The sequence below is a fragment of the Monomorium pharaonis genome, chromosome 6 (genome assembly GCF_013373865.1).
Source record: "Monomorium pharaonis isolate MP-MQ-018 chromosome 6, ASM1337386v2, whole genome shotgun sequence".
Taxonomy (NCBI): domain Eukaryota; kingdom Metazoa; phylum Arthropoda; class Insecta; order Hymenoptera; family Formicidae; genus Monomorium; species Monomorium pharaonis.
The window spans coordinates 3,826,462-3,847,839 of NC_050472.1; the positions used below are offsets into that span (position 1 = coordinate 3,826,462).

Sequence of the window (21,378 nt, forward strand, 5' to 3'; positions counted from 1 at the left end):
ATGCCCCGAGACCAATATAGAGGAATGCGAGACTAGATCGGCCCGTGTGTGACCAATATTAATGTATCCGCTGCGACGGATAACGTTTATTCGCCTCGGGAAACGTCGGATGAATTATGTTATCGACACGCGAGAAATACGCTGTACGTAAGAAATATACGCTGTACATAATAAATCGCGAAAAAAAGGTCTTTAGAAGTTTGACAGACTTCGACGGAAGGATTTAAGGGAGTTCCGCTGCTAAGTCAACAGATTTTCATGAAACTTTGTAGAGAAGTTCAAATTAGTGATATAAATTGACTGTCAAAATTTCAAAAAGCTGAACTAGCTAGTTATTAAGATATTAAATATTTTATTAACATGGGCTCTTATGGGAATCGATAAATTTTCAGGATTTTTAAGTTTTTATTGTCGTATTAATAGAAGTAATGAACAGATGTTTATAGTGAAACTTTACAATAATACACCTTAGCTGTCCAGAAAAGTACTGTTAAATTTTTGAAACGATGCACTTGCTCGTTTGAGTAAAATAATTGATAAGATAAAAAAAGTTTACAATAATCAAAGTAATACAGCACGTAAGTGTGGTAAATATGTGCTAGTGATATAACATGAATTTTAAATTGTTGTATTAAAAAGAAATTATTTCAGTAATGAAGATAGTACTTTATAGCCGATTTTTAAAAATATTTACTATTATTAACTTCAGACCATATACAGCAAAAAAAGGAGGCCACAAAATAGTCATTTGAATATTTTTCTTTACCAGAATCCCTATACCACTTGTTGTGCCGGGCCTGAGCAGAGGAACTCCCTTAATAGGAACTGAGCAATAGATTTGTAAGTTTCGAAAGTGCGAGCCTCCAACTTCAGTTAGGAAACAGTGATCATTTTTTATATATAAAGAAAGTTGCTAAATAAAAGAAGTCTGTGCGAAATTTCTCCAAAGAGATCGAGATATTAATTGCGATTCACGCGAGTACGTTTGGATTGTTGTTACATTTACGATTCGTTGTCAGTTACAAAAAAATACGTCCGCATGACGCCGTAAATTACACGGTTTGCATACGTCGTGGTGGCGTCACATAAATTACATCGTTAAACGCGAAAGAGTCCTCGAATGTATAATACAACAAAGTGATTAACGGAAAGAGAGACGGGGAGAGGCTCGAAGCGCAAGAATGGCGAAACTCGCGTGACAAAGTAAGCGCCAGCAAACTGCGGGACCTTGGTTTTCGTCATGCATGGCGCCTAAAAGCAGATTAAGTCCCCGAGAGTACTTACATAAGTTTCCCGCTTGCATTCGGGACGAGGAGGAGGTGGAACGAGAGTTGCGCGGAGGAGACGTACATTTTGCGAAACTGTGACGAAAGCAACGGGAATTTCGGGCGCGTACGCGCGTGCCCGTAAATTACAAGTCCGCCTTAATTTTGCTCGATCGAGGCGCGCGTACCGAGGGGTTAAGTACAAAATATCAAGTTCATAAATAAAAAAAAACGTGAGGGATCCCACGTGTGCCAGAGAAAGAAGGATCGCGTCGCTCTCTCACCTTTTCTCTCCCGGTCCCGTTTCCCTTCTTTTTTTCTTCCCACCGAGCGGTACCTTTTCGTGATCGCGTGCACATATGTGTGCCGCGCTAAAAATACACGAGGTGAGAATGACGGGTCGAGCTTCGATATAACGCGACGGCTTAACCCTTAATTCGCGGCGTGAACTCACTCGGAACGCGCGCGTTACACGTGCGAGCGGGCTGCGTGAACAGAGGGACTCTCGCGGGGCGAAACGCAAAAGGACAAATTCAAGTGCGCAAAAAGCGCGCGCATCGACGGAGGATAAAGGTAGGGATGTGCAACGGCGGGCGTATCATAAATTAGATTAATAAAATACGCGACCGCGAGAATGAACTGGCGGGATCTTAAATATTCTCTCCGTTTATAAGCTCTAAGCGTATTTTCGTACTTGAGGGATGAACATCGGTCTTGAATGCAAAATCCTATAATAAGGCAGGCTGCCCCGTGAATTATAGACTTGACTCGCTTCCGCGCCTTGTATTACGCGGGATGCGAGAGAGAGTAAATAGGATAAATAATCTTTCACGAAGTCATAATTTTTGAAAAGGGGAGCGCCCGTGAGAAATTCCGTAAATTTCTCGAAGACCCGAGATTTTGTTATCCGAACAATTTTCATATATCAAACGGTTCGTAGTTTCTCAAAGTTGTACTCCCGGCGGCTGTAATTATCCGCGCAAAATTTACGGCAAGCACAACAGGCGCGCGCTCGCGAAGATGCGCGTCTAGAGCGAACTAAAAATAAAGTTTCATCGTCCTCTATAGAAACCGCTATCACGGAATTGCGTTTCGGAAAATAAAGTAAACACTCGCCCGCGGAATTTAATAGGGGCATTTAAGTGATCGGTTTCGTGTAAACACCGCGCCTATCCCGTGCCGCCCCTACGATTATCCGCCGTAAGAGTAAAACCGGGTAAACTCGAGTATCGATTTTTTTTTGCACGCGGTTATCGTGACAGCTATACGACGGCTATTTCGGTGCTGCGCTTCCGTTTTTCCCCGTCCGCCGGGCGCATGCAAATGACGCGCCGTTATAGTTTATATATCGTCACGCTCTTTTAACTCGCTCGAGATCGTTCGACGTGCCGATTTCCGTGTCAGTGGATCATCGATAGGCCGTAAAGTCGCAAACGGGTGTAAATGAGTAAAATCCTGAAACGCGCTAACGCGTTTCACCATTTAGCTATCACCGGCGTAATCATCGGCCGATGATTATTAAACGTATATGAAAAGGAAAAAAAAAAAGAGAAAGAGACGTTGAAAGCTTCGACAAAAATATGCGAACATTCGTTGGCGATCTTTATGCTCGGTGCACTCGCGAGAGCACTCGCTAATTGCGGCGAGCATCTCGAGATGCGCCGCGTCGAAAGAGGTCCTGATCAATACGCGTACCGCGTAACGCGTGTTATTGCCGTCGTAAAACCGTTCGAGTGATCGCAGGTTGCCAAACGCACAGAAGGTTTGCGGGAACCCCCGAGCGCGGAGAGCGTTCTCTTCGATAACGACACGCGGCTTTCGACCAGCAGAGCAGATTCACGCGGAGTCCGATGATCTTAATTCTAATTAAAGTTACATAAATTGCGCGACAAAAAAAAAAGAGAATTCTCGTCGAGAAAGAAGGCGAGGTCTTGCAGGTTTCTCTCCCCTCCCCCCGGGAATAATCTCGAATCGTTATTTATCTCACTTGCTTTCGGTACAGCTTACGTAACCGGCTAATGCGAAATGCAATCCGCGCACGTAACACGCGTGTGGCAAGAGAGGTTCCTAGCTGCGAGAGCGACTGGTTTCTGAATTTTTTTCGATTTCGCGTAAGCGGAAAATGCCAACGCGTTGCTTGACACACGCCGATCAGCGGAATCGTCCGATAACAGCAACTCGTGCCTCTTATCATTGGCGTTAGGTGCACCGAACCACACGAGTGCACACATATGCCGTTTTAAATAACGGTCGCGTACACGAAAAGTACGCGGCGGGGGAACGAGAAGTCCAACCATCTTATCGCGCGATCGCAGAAATTCTCGTTTGAGCCGACGACGACGACCGGGCTCGATTAAGTTTCCGCAGAAAATTGATTACGTATCACACGCCGACGCATAAATACACGCGTCGCGCGTATCTCCCCGCTAGGGATACTTAATATATTTATTAAACACCGCACGGGCGATAATCTCTCCGACGAGCACGCTCGAAGATGCGCGAGATGCGCTGGATCTTCTCTATAACTTTGCCAGATAACTTCGCGCCATCTAATTTTGTATCTTGGATTTTTATTTTGATTGGAATAAAACAACGAAATATATTTTCGATTAAATATCTCAATGATAACGATGATATTTCATTCGATTATTTCTGGCAATATTTTTTTTAAAAAGACATTTTGTACAAAACAGATTGTTAAACAATAACATAAATATGTTGTTATTTTTTTATTAAAAATTGCCGATGTGTTAATTTGGCTCCTATGAAATGCATATGTTTGATGCTGAATTGCTCATATGCGATCTAAGCAAATAAATACGATAACTTTATATAATATATTATTTTAATATATTATATATTATAATATAATTAATATTGTCGTTAAGTTATAATAATTTTCGAAGAAGTTTAAAAATGTTAAATTTTATAGTGGAACTTTGTTGAATAATTGAATTTCGTCTAATTGGACATCATATACAGATTTTTTTAGTCTAGTAATAATAATAATAATATTTCGTCTACTGCCTCTGCCAATAATAACGATGAGAATAAAATTATTCGCTTAAAATTAACAAATAGTACTATTAAAAACTACAAAAATTACAACGAATCCAGCGTATCAAATGTAAAAGTATAATATAATATAATAATTCATCACATACCATAACGTGACCGCTGTTTCCTCGTTCCCTCCTGCGCGATTATGACGACGACCTCCTGGTGTCCGCCGACTGTTTCCTTACTCCAGATAACCATCCACATGCACAGGCGACTGATGGCGGTCGCACACACCGAGTAATCTGTCACGAAAAATTCACCCGTTATTTCGTACGACGAAAAGTCAAAACGTAATCAGAATGACGGAAACGTGAAACACCCGGCTCTAAAATTGATCTTTCAAATCTGTCCTTCAGCGGTCAACCCGACGTCGCTCGCGTGAACAATAACACGAAAATGTAGCGAATACGTGCGCCAGACATCTCGGTCGCCGCGACAGACGGCCGAATACAGTAACAAAAATCGCACTGAGACGGCGCACGTCGATCCGACTGACTCACTCGAATGCTCGCATTACTCGCCCGTCACTCGATTCGACCCTCCCGACGCTCGTTCGCGCACAAAATTCGTCGTTCAACGTGTACACACGGAAAAATACAGCCAGCCACCGCGGACTCGACCGCGAGACGATGCGAGTGGCGCGAGGCGACTGAAGTTGCCCGCGATGTTCGTCACGTGACCCCCGGTTGACCCCTCGCCGCTCGGACACGTGACACGGACGGGCTCCCGCGAAAATTCAAGTCTTACCGCGAGTTTTATCAAAATAACTGATAAACGATGAGCGATCAGCGAGTGTAACAGCAATCCTTTTATACTCGAGTTTTGGTTTACGATCTTTAATAACATACGCGATTACGAAAAAGAAGAGAAGCGCGTAATGCTTTTTTTTTTTTTTAACAAATTGCACTATCACGTTTCGAAATATGTACGCAGGTTTCGGTGACGATCTCGTTGATGGGGCGCTGTTGATATTTACCGAATAATCAAGTGGCCGACGTAAAACGATGCGACGCGATAGCGATTCCACTTCGCGGTAACGCGAGACGATCGTATTTCCGTCACTTTCCCGCAGATTCCGACGAACGTGAGAGCTGCGCGGCATTTAGAAGAATTAAATTGTATCTGGAGAGCAAAATAATCCCGCGTCTGTTACGAGGCAGTATTGTGCGAGAGATGGTCGATGATTGGCACGACTATTGGGCCGTGTATCAGATTCTTACTTTCTAGCTTTTCCACCTTGTCGAATGTTCTTCCTCCTTTTTTTATCTTAATTGATTTCAAAAACTTTCCTTGTTGCCAACGTTCAATTACGTACCAAATATTTAATGTATATTAACGATTTGTTAGGATTATGATGGAAAAGTAAAAACGTTTCTAATTTATATTTAAGTTTAAACTTTTCAATTCTTTAGATTTATTTTCTTAAATAATGCAGCTTAACAATCTCGAGTTTATTTTATTATTTTATTGAAATATGTTTTCTTCCCATTTTATATACTTAAAACAATATATTACACCAAAATAAATAATTTAAACGCTAGTAAAACAAATGTCAAAATCGCGTAGCGTTATTTTACTGCATAGATTCTTTGACTTTGATTGTTTTATAAATGTGCAGTGCACACATCGGTTTTTCTGAAATAACCTATGCATTTTGCATACTTATTTACATATACCGTTTATATTTAACATACAACGTATAACATACCTATAACGGGACAACATTCTAAAGCACACAATTCTCATTACAATGTACTTGAACGTTCGGGAGAATGAAACTAAGCAATGTGATATTCGGCGTAGACGACGATTGAAAAATCACGTTATTCGTTCTCGAAAAACGTATTTTATGTCGCGACGGACAAACGTACTGCCTTCAACACTTGCGAGATTCTTACTGACGAGACGCGGAGTGCTTTCCCCTCTTTTCTCTCCCTCTCTTTCCCTCAACTCGTTTCACTCGATGCATTTGCGTGCTACACGCCTTTCTATTATCCTTCTATGCTATGAGAATAGAAAAGAGTACTTTTCTCGGAAATATCATTATTCAGAGAGTTTACTTCTTGTGAAAATTTGCCTGTGAATATATCCTCTCTGTATAAACACTGATATATTTCTCGATATAGCAATCATAATTTAAGTAAAAATTAAGACACTTTGTCAATGTCATTTTCGTCTAATTTATTTTTTGAAATACTTGATTCTTAGAGACTCTTTTTTTACAACATAATACTATTTGGATATATTTTATTGCAATAACGATCATAGGATGACAAAAACTTCCTTTTTTTCCCTTATGAGCTAACTACGACTGGACTTTAGCGTCGTTAAAAGTTAATACTTCTCGATAATTAAAGTTTATGATACGCTTCGATTTGATAACGCTATCCATTAACATCCAGAACTTAATAATTCCATCAGACTTTTTCACTTAAACTATGTCAGTTGCAACAGATTTAATTTAATACTGAAATATAAAAATTAAAAATTTTAAAGATTTCAAATGAATGCCATTCTGATTTTAATATTTATATTTTATCTATTTCTCTCTTGCGCGCGCGCGCATTCTCTCTCCAACATATGTCAAAATAATTTATTTAAAAAACGTCGTCCGTGATTAAAATAGATAGAATCATTTAATTTTCCTCAATTAATCATCCTAATTTCTCTAAGTTTTAAAATCGCGTCAAGTTCTCATATAAAAGAAAATAATTGCGGAATAAAATGATTAACACGATGTTTCTCATCTTTTCTAAAATTTTAAGTTTTCTTAAAAATATCTATTTTTGTAGCTGTCCGTCGATTCAGTTGCAATGTCTAATTTGCAATTTTCTAAAAAATTTGATCGGCCAATTACAGCTTTCCACGGACGTTCACATCTTCAGTAATAACAGAACCGACTTTTTCACTCTGCTCTTACATGCTACTTTAATCTAATTAATTCTGATAAGACGATAAGAACGTCAGCGAACAGGCAGAATTGAGCAGGACAGTTACAATATCCTTCTTTCTCGCTCGACATCTTGCGAATCTACTTTGTTTTTGGCTCACGAGCACGTCCTGCCGTCTTAAATGTGACAGCTGTGGAAACAGGTTTGCTCCCCGTAAAACCGGGAGTCACTATCAGTCGATGGGGCATGCAGATAAACTGTCACCGTGCGAATGATCCATGAATTAAAGTCGTCGCGACGGCGACCCGATTATTCGTTAATAGAGCGAATACACGTCGCGCGCAATAAACCCGGCCGCATGTTGCATCGGTATTTTACCGCGTGCCTCTTGTGCAATATTGCGGTGACAGGTTGCGGCGTTTGCATCGCGGCGATTGAGACTATATAGCGGGAAAAGTTGGGACACGGGCGGTGATAGTCGAAGTGACGTTAAAGTTGCTCATATAAAAGACTCACTTCGATCGTACGCGACGTTTCTGAATTCGAAGCAAAAGGAACAATTCTAGAAGTTGATTCTATCGAGTTAGAGATTCTTATCGAGAGGAAAAATCAAATCCGTCAATGAAACTGCGCAGCTGGAGGTATCTCTCGCTGAATCCGGCGTGTCTGTTTGTAATAATGCAACTGCTAATTTACGTGGATCGCTTTCATTTTGCAATGCGTACGGGGCAATTACGAGAGCGAAACGTAACTCGCAATTACGTGCGAGACAAGGCATCGACGTCGAATCCACGTAATAACGTGGTGGAAACCAACGGTTTTCGGTACTGCGGCCGCGTGCGAATAACCGGTGCAATTACAAGTGCACGGAGAGAGGTTGCATTATTGCCCTTTGACCCATCGCGATCTTTCGACCTCGCCAAACTCGGCTATTGGCCGATCTGGATCATGCTCATTACTCTTGAATGGTCTGTCAGTCTGATAATTGTTATCCTCTGCAATTGCGTATAATTCGCGCTATATTACATACGTGTATATTTGATTTATGTATTAATGTATATTAAATTTTATATAACCGTCAGAAAATCCGCAATGTTAATAATAATAATAATAATAATAATAATGAAAAAGAAAAATTGATTAAAACTCTGACGAATAAATCTAGAAATAATGAACAATGCCAATAGTAATTAAGAGTTAGTATTGATTTATGCAAATTATAAATTGATGTACACGTTTTTATATATGCAAAGTTGGCGGTTACTGGCACATTGTTTATTATTTCTAGTCAATATTACGTTTGAGAGGCTAAAGAAATATAGGACTAGTTTTTAATTGGTCAAGTTTTAAATAAACGTCCTGCGCGACTTTCCCGTTAAAATTTACATTCGTGTATATATACGTTGATAAGACGTACTACCTTGAATTCATTATGGAACGTTGTAACAGAGCCAGAAACTTCGAGGAGACGATATTTCCTCGGCGAAAAGACCGTAGCCGATATTTCTCCCTTTATTGTACTTCGTAATTATCGTCCTTTGTACGAAGTCCGTTAGCTCGAAGTCGCGCGCGGAAGCGCGTTTTCTCTTCCTTATTTTTTCTTTTTCGCGTGCCTGCGGCCGGCAATGCGGCAGGCGATATATTTTACGCGCGTCGGACATTAATCAGAGGCCGCGACCGCATTTTTGCGCGGTCGGGACCCGCGATTTTCAGGGGGAAACTCCCTCCCTCCCCCTCACATCACCGACGTGTCCTACCCGTGTGTGTGCGCGCGCGCGTGCGCATGTAAGCGTAAAGAAGAAGGAATCCCAAAGAAACTTCAAGGCGGACGTATCCTCGCGAGAGCGCATTAATCAACGTGGTTCAACATTGTCTCGTTTTTTGCTGCGAGAGATGCCCTCGGGAGACGCCGGACGGGAGGTTTTGCGTGTCCTGCACCGTCCGCCGCGCCGTGTCCATAAAGGGAAAGGAGAGGAAACGGTGGCGCGTTACAATCCTTTGCGAAATTGAGCGGGGGTGGGGATTATCTTTTACACGAAGATAAATTAACGATACCGCGCGAACGCGGGCCTCTCTTCTTATCCGATGAGAGACGGGAGGGGGGGGAGGGAATATGCCACGTTCTCGCGCGCGAAAGTTGAGTTACGAGACATAAATTACATCGACATAATCGCCGTAAAGAATAAATTATCGTTATAAATAAGTTATTATTCGTCGGATCGATCATCCTTGGATTACCAATTCAACGATGTAGTCACTTTCAGAGATCAGGTTGCAGGAAAAAAGCAGAAAACTTGGGAATTGTTCGAGCTGAAAAGTCGGATAACAGCTTCGTCTGGTAATTGTTCTGTTATCATTGCATAAAGGGGAACGTCATGAATACGATAGCATCAGCGACAGAGAGAGTTCTCCCTTTTCTCCCTTAGGGCGGAATATCGGTTCAGTGGCTCGAGAAACGGCGCCGATCGTCGTGGCGTCGTCCTTTATTTACGGTATTCTCGAATTGCAATAAAATGCCTCTTTGTAGTGCGTCCGACTCGCCACCGAGGCGACGAAGAGGGGGGGAAAAAAAAGGGTCACGTATCAGTCTGCGCTTCTCGACGACGACGGGATGAGCTTCACTCGAAGGGATGCGGTCTTACCGCTTTTTTCCTCCGCCGCGAGAGGCGTTCCCCCGCTTTGTCTGCGCGAATGGAAATTAGATCCGCTTCTCTTCTCGTTCCTCGTCATTCTCTCCGTCCATCCGGGCCGGCGTACCCGGGATTGAAAGAGACGAGGAGGATTTTTATCTCTCCGACGACGTAAGCAGATTCCGTTTGAAATCTTCATTTCAAGCCGGGAATTATGCTCCGCGGTCGCGTCTCGCGCTCAGACGGCGCTCCCGGAATTATTTCGAATCGTTCCGATATCCGCGGATAACGAGCGAAGGTTACCCGGGTTTAGCAATTTAGAAACTCCCACTGGAGACGAGACGTAAATTGTTAAACTTGCAAAAACATGCTTGCAGAGTACGGTGATGTAACCAAACCATAAAATGCTGAAGGTAATAGCTAAAGTGCTCTGAAGTTTTATTTAAACGTGAAAATGAGTATTTTAACGATGCTTCTCTTCTAGCTGTTTCACCTTTACGTCTTTCTACAAATTGATTTTTCATTGTTAGTATATATTACAACATGTATATTACTTAATACTAGTTCGTACAAAAATATCACGATCCTAATAATTTTTTAATTGTATAAGCGAACAGAATTGAACAATATTGCATAGAGTTGTTCGTATATTTACCGCTCATTAATTATCAGTAATTGACACTTACATATCAAGGTATATCGTGTTCATGATACAGACAGCTCGTCGATAGACGCTAACCAAGGGAATGATCACATTTTGATCAGCGATAATGCATAAAACACGAAACGGATCACACGGTTGTCTCGATCGGCTTGAGTTTCAATGTACGAATGATAGGATAACGGACAAATACATAGGCAGCATAGTCAAACAAAACAAACAACAAGCTCAAGTGTCAGCTAGTCGCTGCTCCCAAAAGATATTTCGTTTTTTTTACCGTGACACTAGTCTTTGTTTTTGTTCTTTTCAATATTCATTTCGACGATCAAACCCCAATTGTGTCCTGCGCTATATTTTATGAACTTGTTCGGCGATTCGCGTATTTCAAGTTGAAATTACATTCAATATGATGAAAAGTTCGAGGCGCGAGATACAATCGAATTAAAGTGCAATCAGAGAAACGATCGTCATTACCGAATGCCGCATGAAAATAATATTAAATTGGCCAGTAATTTTCTAAATGGTTTTAATTTTTCGTCGAGAAAAATTGAACAAGGGATTATGAAGCTGCTAAATGATAATGGAAAGTTCTCAACAGCCACCTTCTTGATTAACTTTATTGCCTTTGATTTAAAAAAATCCCTTTTTATTTACGGATAAATTCGCGCAAAATTATTGGTTAACCCAATAAAATTTGCACTGCTTTTTTTTGCGAATGGAGATTGCGTGAGAAGAAAGATCGAAGGGAACGCCCTACGGCATTATCTCGTAATTTCGTTCTTTTACACTGCAAAATCCAACTGTGGAAAAAAATGTGCAAAAATAACAGCAAAACGTGTTTAAATATGTAAATTCGTTTTTTTATGCGACATAAGTGTGTTATTTTTACACCAAAAACAAAATCACACGCCCACGCGAATGAAGCGTTTTTTTAAAAATACATACTTGGGGATTTAGAATGCAATTATTTAATATAAGCGATGTAATATCTACGGTTATTTTGAATAAGCGTCCGAGCTTCGTCATAACGCTGAGCGTTGACAGAATACACCGGTGCCTGTTTGTTTTTTTTTTACACTCGTACGTCATGCGTGGCGTGTGTTGTGTACACTCCGCCGCTGCCGTTACGCAAGGATACGCCGTGTTATCATTCTCGCGGACGACACTGGAGTGAGAAGGTGATCGCGCGAACCACACCATGCATATCGTCGCAGCATTATCCTTTCGAAGCGCGAACGTTTCTTAACGCTTATCCTCTCGAGTGATCGGATATCTATGATTAACACTTTGCGGGAATTCGTGTCGGCCGCTATTTACATGAATACTTTGCGCGACTGGCTGCTCATTTGAAATTAAATTCGATACGATTGAAATTATTAATTGTCGCGTCGTCACGATCGATGTCACTACGTCGACGATTGATTTTCAAACGTAATTCGCATTACGTTATCAGATTAAATATAGCTTCTCTATTTCTGGGCTTTGTCGGGATTAAAGCGACAAGCGAGTTTTGTTGGATCGTATACAGTTACGAAAATCCCCGTGTCGTTTATTAATGTTTCGTTTATTTCACGAGGCTGCGCAAATGTCGTATATGTCGTGCAAACTATTATAATTAATCGTATTTTCGCGATTATGCGTTGTGTGAATATATATGTGTGTGTGTGTGTGTGTGTGTGTGTGTGTGTGTGTGTATGGTACGAGAAAAAGAAGAACGCCTGACAGGCCTTGCGACAAAACAACACAGGTATGTTTTTATTATTTTTTATTATCATTCTTTTATTACGTATCACTCACAAAACTAACCAGTCGTTCCCCCTTATTTAAAAATTGTAATACTTGGAATAATAATTTATCAGCTTAAATTTCCAAGTAATAAAGAAATCTCATTAATTTCTACTCATTAATTTTTCTCAGAGTTTTGAAATTTTATTTTGTTTTAATACTTTATGCTTTTCTTGAAATATTAATTTTGTTCCCTTATTGTTACAATTGCAATCGTTAATTTTTCATGATTTCAAAAATCAATATTTGAAAAATATGCCACTCGTCTTGGGGACACATAATTTGTCATTTCTAAAAGATTATTTCTGCTACCATGTACTTTTTTCTATTTATGGTACAATTTTTTTATTTCAACTTCCTTATTACGTCAATTTCGATTTTGACTATCTACCTGACGATAATGCAATCACGTTCGTATCGTTGAACAAACTGCATGTCGGTCATTGTTCTATCGTAAGACAAATTTGCGAGATTTATTTTGCCAAAAGAGGAGTAGGATAGGTAATATTGAACATGGAGCCTCGGGTCATAGAGGATGAACTCTTTTATGGAACACGCTGGTCTGACACACGGTAGCGGTAGAAAAAGAGAATAGGAAGTGATTGCATTTCACTTTATGATCAAAGTGAATCTTTGTGATGTCCCGTATTCGCTCGTTTTCGTACTTTGTCGGCCGAACCGAAAAGTAAACGTGTTCCTTGTTCGCGATTAATTGTAGTCGACGGAGTTGCCGTTTTTCGCGTAGAACAATTTCAAAGACGAGCTCTTGAAATATTTATAATATGTTAGAGAAACTGGAAAAGATTTATAATCCGACAACTCTAAATTACATATTTTAAAAGTTCAACTTCATTTTTATTCTGCTTTTCGTTTTATTTTATGTCGCCGATATCTCAATCCATTTAAAATTAATAACGTATAAGGTCCTCTCGGACAATTTGTTAGAGGTTGCAAAAAGAAATAGAACGAAGGGTAAGAGGATAAAAAGAAGGGGGTACTTACTAATCTGCTTTAGTAGAGAAAAACTGAGAAAGCGATGCATTAGGCGCGGGCCGGACTTTCGATTAAGCCATTCAAGTCGGTGCAAAATGCCGTGTTACAGTGCATCTCGTCTAGACGGCCGTTCTAGCCGGGCGAAAAGTTACCTCGTCACGTTGTGAATTCTTGCCTTGGAAGGATCAGGAAGGGAACAGAGATGAATGAGTTTGGGATATATAATCCGCGCGGCCCTCTCTCTCTTTCTCTCGGTGGTTCTTTACCTGAAAATTGGAAAAAGAGGATGGTGATAATCGGGATCACGGTAAACGAATAGACGCAAAAAGGGATGGTTTCGCAAAAAGGGATTCGAAATTAAAACCTAATCGTAATTTTATCTACAATCCTTCGCGAGGGACGAAATTTGCCGATTCTACGAACGCCAGGTCTGTATGTCGAACCAGTTCGTCTACCTTCTACCACCTCGACGGCGCGCCGTCGCGCCGTCCCCTTAATAACCTGGTTTAATTAAACTCAAAGGCGCGCGTCGCTTCGATGTTCAATAACCGGCAGCGTTGCAGCCGCACGCGCGCGGCGCAACCACCTCGGAAACTGGTGCAAACTCACTCAGGACTCTCTCCGCGAACGACGTTATCGGGACGGCGCTCGGGCGAGCGGCACGGAGACGGGACGTCGCACAATACGTCGTATTCAGCGGACCCGCGCGCGATGTCAGTGGCATCACGTTGTTACATAGCTCTCACAACAGTCACGGTGCATCGTGGTATATCGCGCGATTCCAGTCAATACGTAGGGCTGCGCGCCTATATAATGGAGCGACAATTCCGCGGCGATGAAGCCGCGGATGCTGCGCGCGCGTTGTTGAGATGAAAAGTTCGCGAACGATACAATTATCGCTCTCACAGCCCGGAACCTAGCGAAATTCCGAGTGTGCATGGAGTTCTGCTAAATTAAGCTCGATTAGATTAATAGGTGGAAGGAGTAGTGAAAAAAACTGTAACAAATTTTTTTATAAAATGAAATAAAATTCCTTGATTTATCAAATCAACGAATGACATATAGTGTTAGTGCGAGACAAGTTCAAAACAAATCTAAAGAGATTTGATTTGGACTTGTCTCGCACTTATACTACATGTCATTCGTTGATTTGATAAATCAAGAAATTTGATTTTTCAACAAATTAAAGCCTATTTTCTAAAAATTTTCAACAGTTTTTTTGGCTACTCCAACCATATAATGTTACAGTTCGTGGAGGTAGCTCTCGTCACAGTTCATAAATAATTTTGGGACAAAATTGCTTAAATCACGAGTGTGAAATTTTCATACTCACATTAATACGAGCGTGGAATTCTCCACACGCACTCTATACATAAGTTGCCGACCATGATCGCTCTCGTGTACAGCAAGTAAAAACACTTGGCGGCAGATTGAACGATCGCCCTACGGACCGGCGCGGCTCGTGAGAATTCTTTTTAAAGTTCAGAAGATTAACTTTTCTCTCTCTCTCTTTCCCCCCCCCCCCCGAGTTCTTTTCTCGAAAGCTCCAGAAGGGTGTTCGTTTCGTTCTTTCGCCATCAATCAGATTGCCTCTCGAGATTCGATACATCAGTTCGATATATAGAAACGTCGTTCGTTTAAGTGATTGCCATATTTTTCGAAGCCTCTCGAGTGTTCTCGTAAAAAAAAAAAAAAAACCTTGCTGGATTCGAGCGACCTGCGTAAGAGTCGTTTATGCCACAATAAAAAATTTGTGAGGATTAATCAGCCGCACGCGATAGAACAACGAGAGCGAGGAATGCCGGATCGGAATACACGCTCGATAGCCTCGCGAGGAGGCACTCGCCGTGATGCAAACGCCGTGATACAGGGGGACAATGCATGCGTGCGTGCGTACACGTGGCCGGTATCAGGGAGCGCATTGCACATGCACTTTGCATCTCGGTGCGGCTTACCCGGCGCGACAACAAAATTAGCGCTTCCATATCGCCCATCCGCCGCAATATCCATCGGCATTATCCGACGGTCGGGGACGATAGTCCAACATAATAACTGTCCATTAACTTGGCGACGACGTCGGTACATAACGCAATTGGATGAAGTATCGCCGTTAATCGAGTTATAAAATTTACGTTAATTGAATCGACGACGGCTTGTTGTAAAATCTCCAGATCCGTAAAGTTTCGGGAGAAAGGATCGTAAAATTAAGCAAATTGTAAATCATCCGCAGTGTAATAAAATATATCTTTTGATATATCGAAACTTCGTTGTCACTTAAATTTCTAAATATATTTAACAATTAATATGAAAATATTGCTGTAAGTCAAGATTCGACCTAAAAATGGCATTTCTCATTTCTTACGTTATTTGTATATCGGTGTAATATCTTCAACCTATTATTGTAAATTTCTAAAAAGTTTGGAAATCTAAAAAAATATTCCTGTAGCAATTTTTATTACATAATTTGATGCCGTTTTTCATTAATTAAAATTCTTTAAACTTAATTAGTAGTTAATACATTAGAACAGTTAATAATTATGTACTTAATAATAATAATATTACTTTTCTTATCAAACTTAATCATCGTTGTGATAAAGTGAGACGTTTTTTTTTTAAACATGATTGATACGCGCTGTTCTAACACGCGTGGCGCATTAAATGATCGATGTTCACCCATCAACACAATCCGGACAGAATTCTGTTTTTCTATTCCACTTGTAACGTGTAGGGTGGAATAATATCGTGACTATATAACGGCCCCATATTTTACTCACAATCAGTTTTCTCTCGTGCGCACCGAAAAAAAATATTCTAACAAATAGTAGGCCATTTATTTTCAGAACGTATTAGTTTGTTTCGATATTAGAAAAATATGATTAGTTCGCTTAAATCAATTTCATTCGAGATATAAATTCCAGAAATAATGCATATTTTGATAATTTTACTACATGAGTTGATCATTTCATATAAAAGATGAAATACCTTTATTTTAATGTACCATAAAGAGTTTAATTTTTACGAAATTCACTTGTATGAAAGCAGCTTATTAGGTTACTGAATGTAAGATTGCAAAAACATTTTCAGCTTTAATTATTAAAAATTCAAAGAAGCAGAAGAGTCGACAAGCAGAGATTTACGAGAAATATGATCTTTTCAGCGCTGTGAGCGGTTTTACAATTCTCGAGAGGTGTCGTAATGGCGCAGATGGGATAATATACTTCTATTCATGTTCCGTACCTCATTAGTCAGTTTTAAAACTCGTCGAAACATCCAGGATCCGTCATGAAAAGGAAGGACGAGTGCACATAACGTGCGCAAGGCTGATCTCTACTGACGTAAATAGGTTAACATGTTCCCTGAATATATTATATAACGTACATAATTTTAATGAGAATTTATCCTTATATGTCAATGTGAAAATCGCTTATTATTATTCAATTTTATCGGCTTATTGATCCATATGCGTGAGATCGAATTTACATATGCACTGAGAAAATTATTAATTTAACAGAGGTGCATTCCAAAATTCACTGTCAGTACTGAAAATCTATATAATATATGTAACATGAATTATCGATTTTCAGCACCGTCAGTGAATTTCGAAACGCAGCCTTTTTATTTCAATAAAATTTCTTCAGTTCAAGCATTTTATGTTCAAGTTAAATGCATAAGCACTTGAACTGAAGAAATTTAATCGACTAATAACTTTTTTTCTCATTATAAGCTGAATGTTGTAAAAATGCTTGAAAAATAATTTATAATAATAATCACGTGCGGTTAAAATATTTACCACTATTTATGTGTGAAAAGAAAGATATTATCTATATGTTTGATATGATCATATTATAGTCGAGCTTAGATATGTCGCTGTACTAACACGGATTAACCAGTTGCGACCACTTGGCGTAGCGACGGGTTAACGAACGTGATGATCAACATTGGTAAATTTGGCCGGCTTATCCTCTCAGATTGCTTTCCCGCGATCAAGGGATCATATATCCTCTCACGTTGCATTCTCTTTATTTAATTGCTGTGCGTGCGTAGGGTAGAATTAGCTTCAGTGACCGTACGGTGACCGGCGCCTTTTAATCACGAAGAGTGAAAAATACGGCAATACGCGAACCGAGAAATCAATTATCACGGTAGAATATAATTAGGTTTGTCTATGACGTAGATAGGCGAGGCGCGCAGGCGCTAATAACACTAATTGGCGACTGGTGCTTCATTAATTAAAAAGCTTGCCCAGCCGGGGACAAAGGTGAAGATATTTTATATCACTTGCGCAACGTGAAAATATATATGTCATTTATTCACTTTTGCGAACTTTTATTTCACGAAAGATTTAATTTCGCGACGAAATGAGAAGTTACAAAAAGAAAAGATATTTAAAAAATTATTATTTTCGTGAGTGAATTTTTCACTCAATGTTAATGTAAAGGAGAAATACGAACATAACATTCCAGGGTGTTAAAAAAGTTGCGTTTTCTTCAATATTTTTAGTAATTCTGTAAATTAAAAAAATTTTACTGTACAGTTAGGGATTGAAATCGAAAATACGAGTTAAAAGGAATCTGTCGGAGGCGGGATCATCACAAGTGGGGATGAGAAGAAAAAGGCGCCATGATCGGGCGAATGTTACTGAAAAAATACCATCGTTTATTCTCTATTAAAATTATAATTCTTACGTTTATTAGCGAATTAAACTGCAAACGGGCTCTCTTCAGCCGAAGAAGGCATCGTCACCGGTGCCCTCGGCCGTGCAGTTCTGCAGCAACGACACAGGATTCGACATATCGCTGACGACGTCGCCACTGACGACGCCGTTGCCGCCGTTACCGGCGCGCGGGGGTTTCACGTCCTGGCCCTGCGAGGAGGCGTCGTAGGTTCCACGGCTCGCGGTCTGCTGCTGTTGGTTCTGCGAATTGATCTCGTTGTAGACCAACTCCTGAATCTTGAGACGAACGAACATCTGCCTGTCGAGCGGCAGGCTTCTCAGAGGATTCCGCACGCTCATGAGGAAGTGGTAGGTGTCGTCCTCATCCTCGGGCCCGATCGCCAGTCGTTTCTGCAGCGACTCGTACCGTTTCCGATCCACCTCCACGCCATAATCGTTGTCGAGCACATCCATTAGCGCCCGTTTCCGGCCGAGTATCTTGTTCATCTTCGGCGGCGGCATCACCTGATGCAGGCCATCGTCGTTGGACAGCAGGGACTGGCAAGAGTCACCGTCCAGGTCGTCGAACTGCGTCTCCTCGTGGCCCTCGAGAATATCGATCTGCGGCTCGATTTGCGTGCCGTCCGGAGACGAGCGCATACCGATCGCGCCAACGCAATTTTGCGACAGGGCGCAGCCGATCACCCTCGAATTCATTTGGTCCCGCAGGAAGAAGAGGCTCTTGAACCAGACCCACTTGGAGTCGTGCTCGGTGCCGCCGATACCGTCGCACTTACCCCGGTAGGTCTTTTTCAGCTCGTTCCGAAAGTTGTCGCGCAGGTGTTTCCATTTGGACTTGGCGACATCCGCTGGAACAGAGCGACGGCCACGTCTTTACGTGACTTAAAGAGAGCGATCGCACGCAAAAAAAAGGAACAGATTTCTAGAACGTTAAAAACTTTGGCAACATTGCTCGTTGCGTTTGAGTATTATTATTTTTTGATGGCCCAATAAAATTATTTTCAAATCTATATCTAATCAAGTTTTTAGCAAAACATTACTGATAAACGTATAATTTACTTCAAAAACTTGAAAGATTCATCCTAAATAATTCCGTTTCCAGAAAATTTATACGTATAGTTGCTACTCGCAAAGCTTTTCTCGAATTTAACAAGATTAGAGACTCGAAAGTCGACTGAATTTACCACATTATTATTTGTAACTAATGAAGACTACTTCGATTCACTTTTGTATCTTTTACTTTAGCATTCGAGGTTTGCGTACAATAAATGGAATAGGGAACAGGGGACAGAGAATGAGAAGCATTCCATGCTTTCTTCATGCAATTCATATCGAGTTGTTATTCTCTGTGATCCTTGTTATTTATTCCATTCATCCTGCGCAGCCCCTTAAACGTAATCTAATTTCTAAAAGGATCTCGGAGAGAGCATACGTGTACCGTAAGAAAAGCGTCCCTCCTCCGCCCCTGGAGCATTATTCCTACGCTCTCGGCATTACTTTCGCTTGTCGTGACAGACGCGTTAGCATTTCCGCGCGCACGTGCTACCACGCAGCAATTGTGTTGTACACGCTCGCGAAAGAAAGAAAGGAAAGAAAGAAAGAAAAGGAAGAAGACCCCTCTCTCCCCCCCCCCCGTGCCAGAGACGTTCGGTCGGCGCGTATTCCTCGCGCGGTGTATCGGCGTGCAACCTGGCGGAGGTCCGTACGAACTAGCGGCCTATGATCTCTCCGCCTCTCCTTTCGTGAGCTATCGACCTTCCAGACGAGCGGGTTCCAGCGAGCGGTTCGGCCGCCCGCCTCCGCGTTCGCGAGAGACTCTCTTGCTCTTTATCGACGCTTCTCTTTCCCTCTCTGCCTCGCGCGCGATCCCGTCTCCGTCTACCGATTCGTATTATTACGTATCGCGACTATCGCGAGATATCTCGCTCGCGAGATCTCAGGGTCGCGATCATACGTACATTACGTACGGTATCTGAGGCCTGATGACGACCAATAGACACGTATCCGAGCGTATCCCACCCATTGAGCGACCAGCCAATCTCGCGAGCAACCACCCACACGTGCACGTGCGTGGCGACACGTACGCAAAACGTATTTTCCGGGGAACGGGGGGTAAGTTTCGGGGGGGAGAGAGGGGGTCGGTCGGTCCGGTCCGGGTCCCCATATATACTCACTCGACACCTCGCACGCCCTCGCGATCTCCCGCCACATCTTCAGTATGACGTCGCGGTTGTGGTAGTTGACGTTCTTCTGGTCCCAGATCGCGGGCCTCGCGTGCACCTCGTTGATCAGCCGCTGCAGGTCCATCGTCATCGCGCTCCTACGTCCGCCGGCGTTGCATCGCCGTGGCGAGCGCTTGCCGGCGCGTCGGTTGAGAAGCGTGGTGACGCCGGCGGTGGTGCCGACGGAGGAGGCGGCCGCCGCGCGCGTGCCGCTTCCTCCGACGCGTACCTGCTGCTGCTGCTGGACTTCCCCGCCGGCCGCGGCGGCCGCGGCGGTGTGCTGCTCGCCGAGGAGGAGGCGGCTCCTCAGTTTATCGACCCGCGCCGCCGCCGGGTCTGTCGTTTCCGCGGCGGTCGCTGCGTTTGCGTCGGGGTCGGCGTCGGCGTCGGTGACAGCGTCAGGCTCGAGGACGACAACGGCGTCGGCGTCGGTTTCGACGGCGGCGGCGGCGGCAGCGTTACTCGTGGTAGCGCTGCGGGAGGCGACCACGACGGGCACGTCGTCGCTGCTTGTAGCGAGCCGCTGACGCCTCCTCTTCTTCCTCTTGCGTCTCGCGACGCGGTGGCAAGTGGCAGCGGCGGCCGAGGAGGTGGTGGAGGTGGTGGTTGTGGCGGCAACGCTGCTGGCAGCGGTGGCAGTGACGGCGGCAGCGGCAGCGGCAGCGGCGGCGGCGGCGGCGGCAGCGGAGCCGAGCCGAGCGGACGAGCGTAAGCGGGACGAATCCAGGGCTATGTCCTCGTCGGCTCGTGCGCGCGTGTCGTCCATGCACGCGCGCGGGCCAGTCGGAAGGGACGCGGCGTACAACACACGCGCGACGAAACGAGAAGGTTGACGGCGATGACGATGACGTTAACAATAACAATGTCGACGAGGCTGGCGAGGCGACGCGCGAAGCTATACGATAACACAACGACGACGGGACTCTCCCGCGGTGTGTGGCCGTTCTCTCGCGGCCGGGTGCGGAGGAGAGCAGCGCGGTGAAGCGGGCACAGGAGCGCGGAGAGCGAGTTGTAAGCGCGGACAGACGCGCGCGCGCGCACACACACGCTCCGGCGCGGTGCTACTCGCTACGCGCGGCGCGACGCGACGCGACGCGACCAACCGCGGGGGCTTTCGGCTCCGCTCGACCCCGGCGGTCGGTCCCGCTCGGCACCGCTCGGCGCGGCTCGCCCCGACTCGATTCGACTCAGCGCGT

General features: G+C 43.1%; 1 protein-coding gene across 3 annotated transcripts; it reads right to left on the reverse strand.

Annotated features, from left to right (window-relative positions):
* Window positions 1-4,414: 4,414 nt before the first annotated feature.
* On the reverse strand, window positions 4,415-21,378 carry LOC105828359. 3 transcript variants are annotated; one of them, XR_004963673.1, is made up of 4 exons: window positions 20,135-21,378; window positions 17,971-18,808; window positions 13,295-13,551; window positions 4,415-4,567 (listed from the first exon to the last, which is right to left on the reverse strand). XR_004963673.1 is itself a non-coding variant. In XM_036288286.1 (3 exons), the coding sequence occupies exons 1-2, from the start codon at window positions 20,946-20,948 to the stop codon at window positions 18,006-18,008; spliced, it is 1,617 nt and encodes a 538-aa protein (XP_036144179.1). In that variant the 5' UTR covers window positions 20,949-21,378; the 3' UTR covers window positions 4,418-4,567; window positions 17,971-18,005. The 3 variants fall into 3 exon arrangements, 2 of the variants coding, with proteins under 2 accessions (XP_036144179.1, XP_012522106.3); XM_036288286.1 differs by lacking the exon at window positions 13,295-13,551 and having other exon boundaries at window positions 4,418-4,567; XM_012666652.3 differs by lacking the exon at window positions 4,415-4,567 and having other exon boundaries at window positions 12,641-13,551.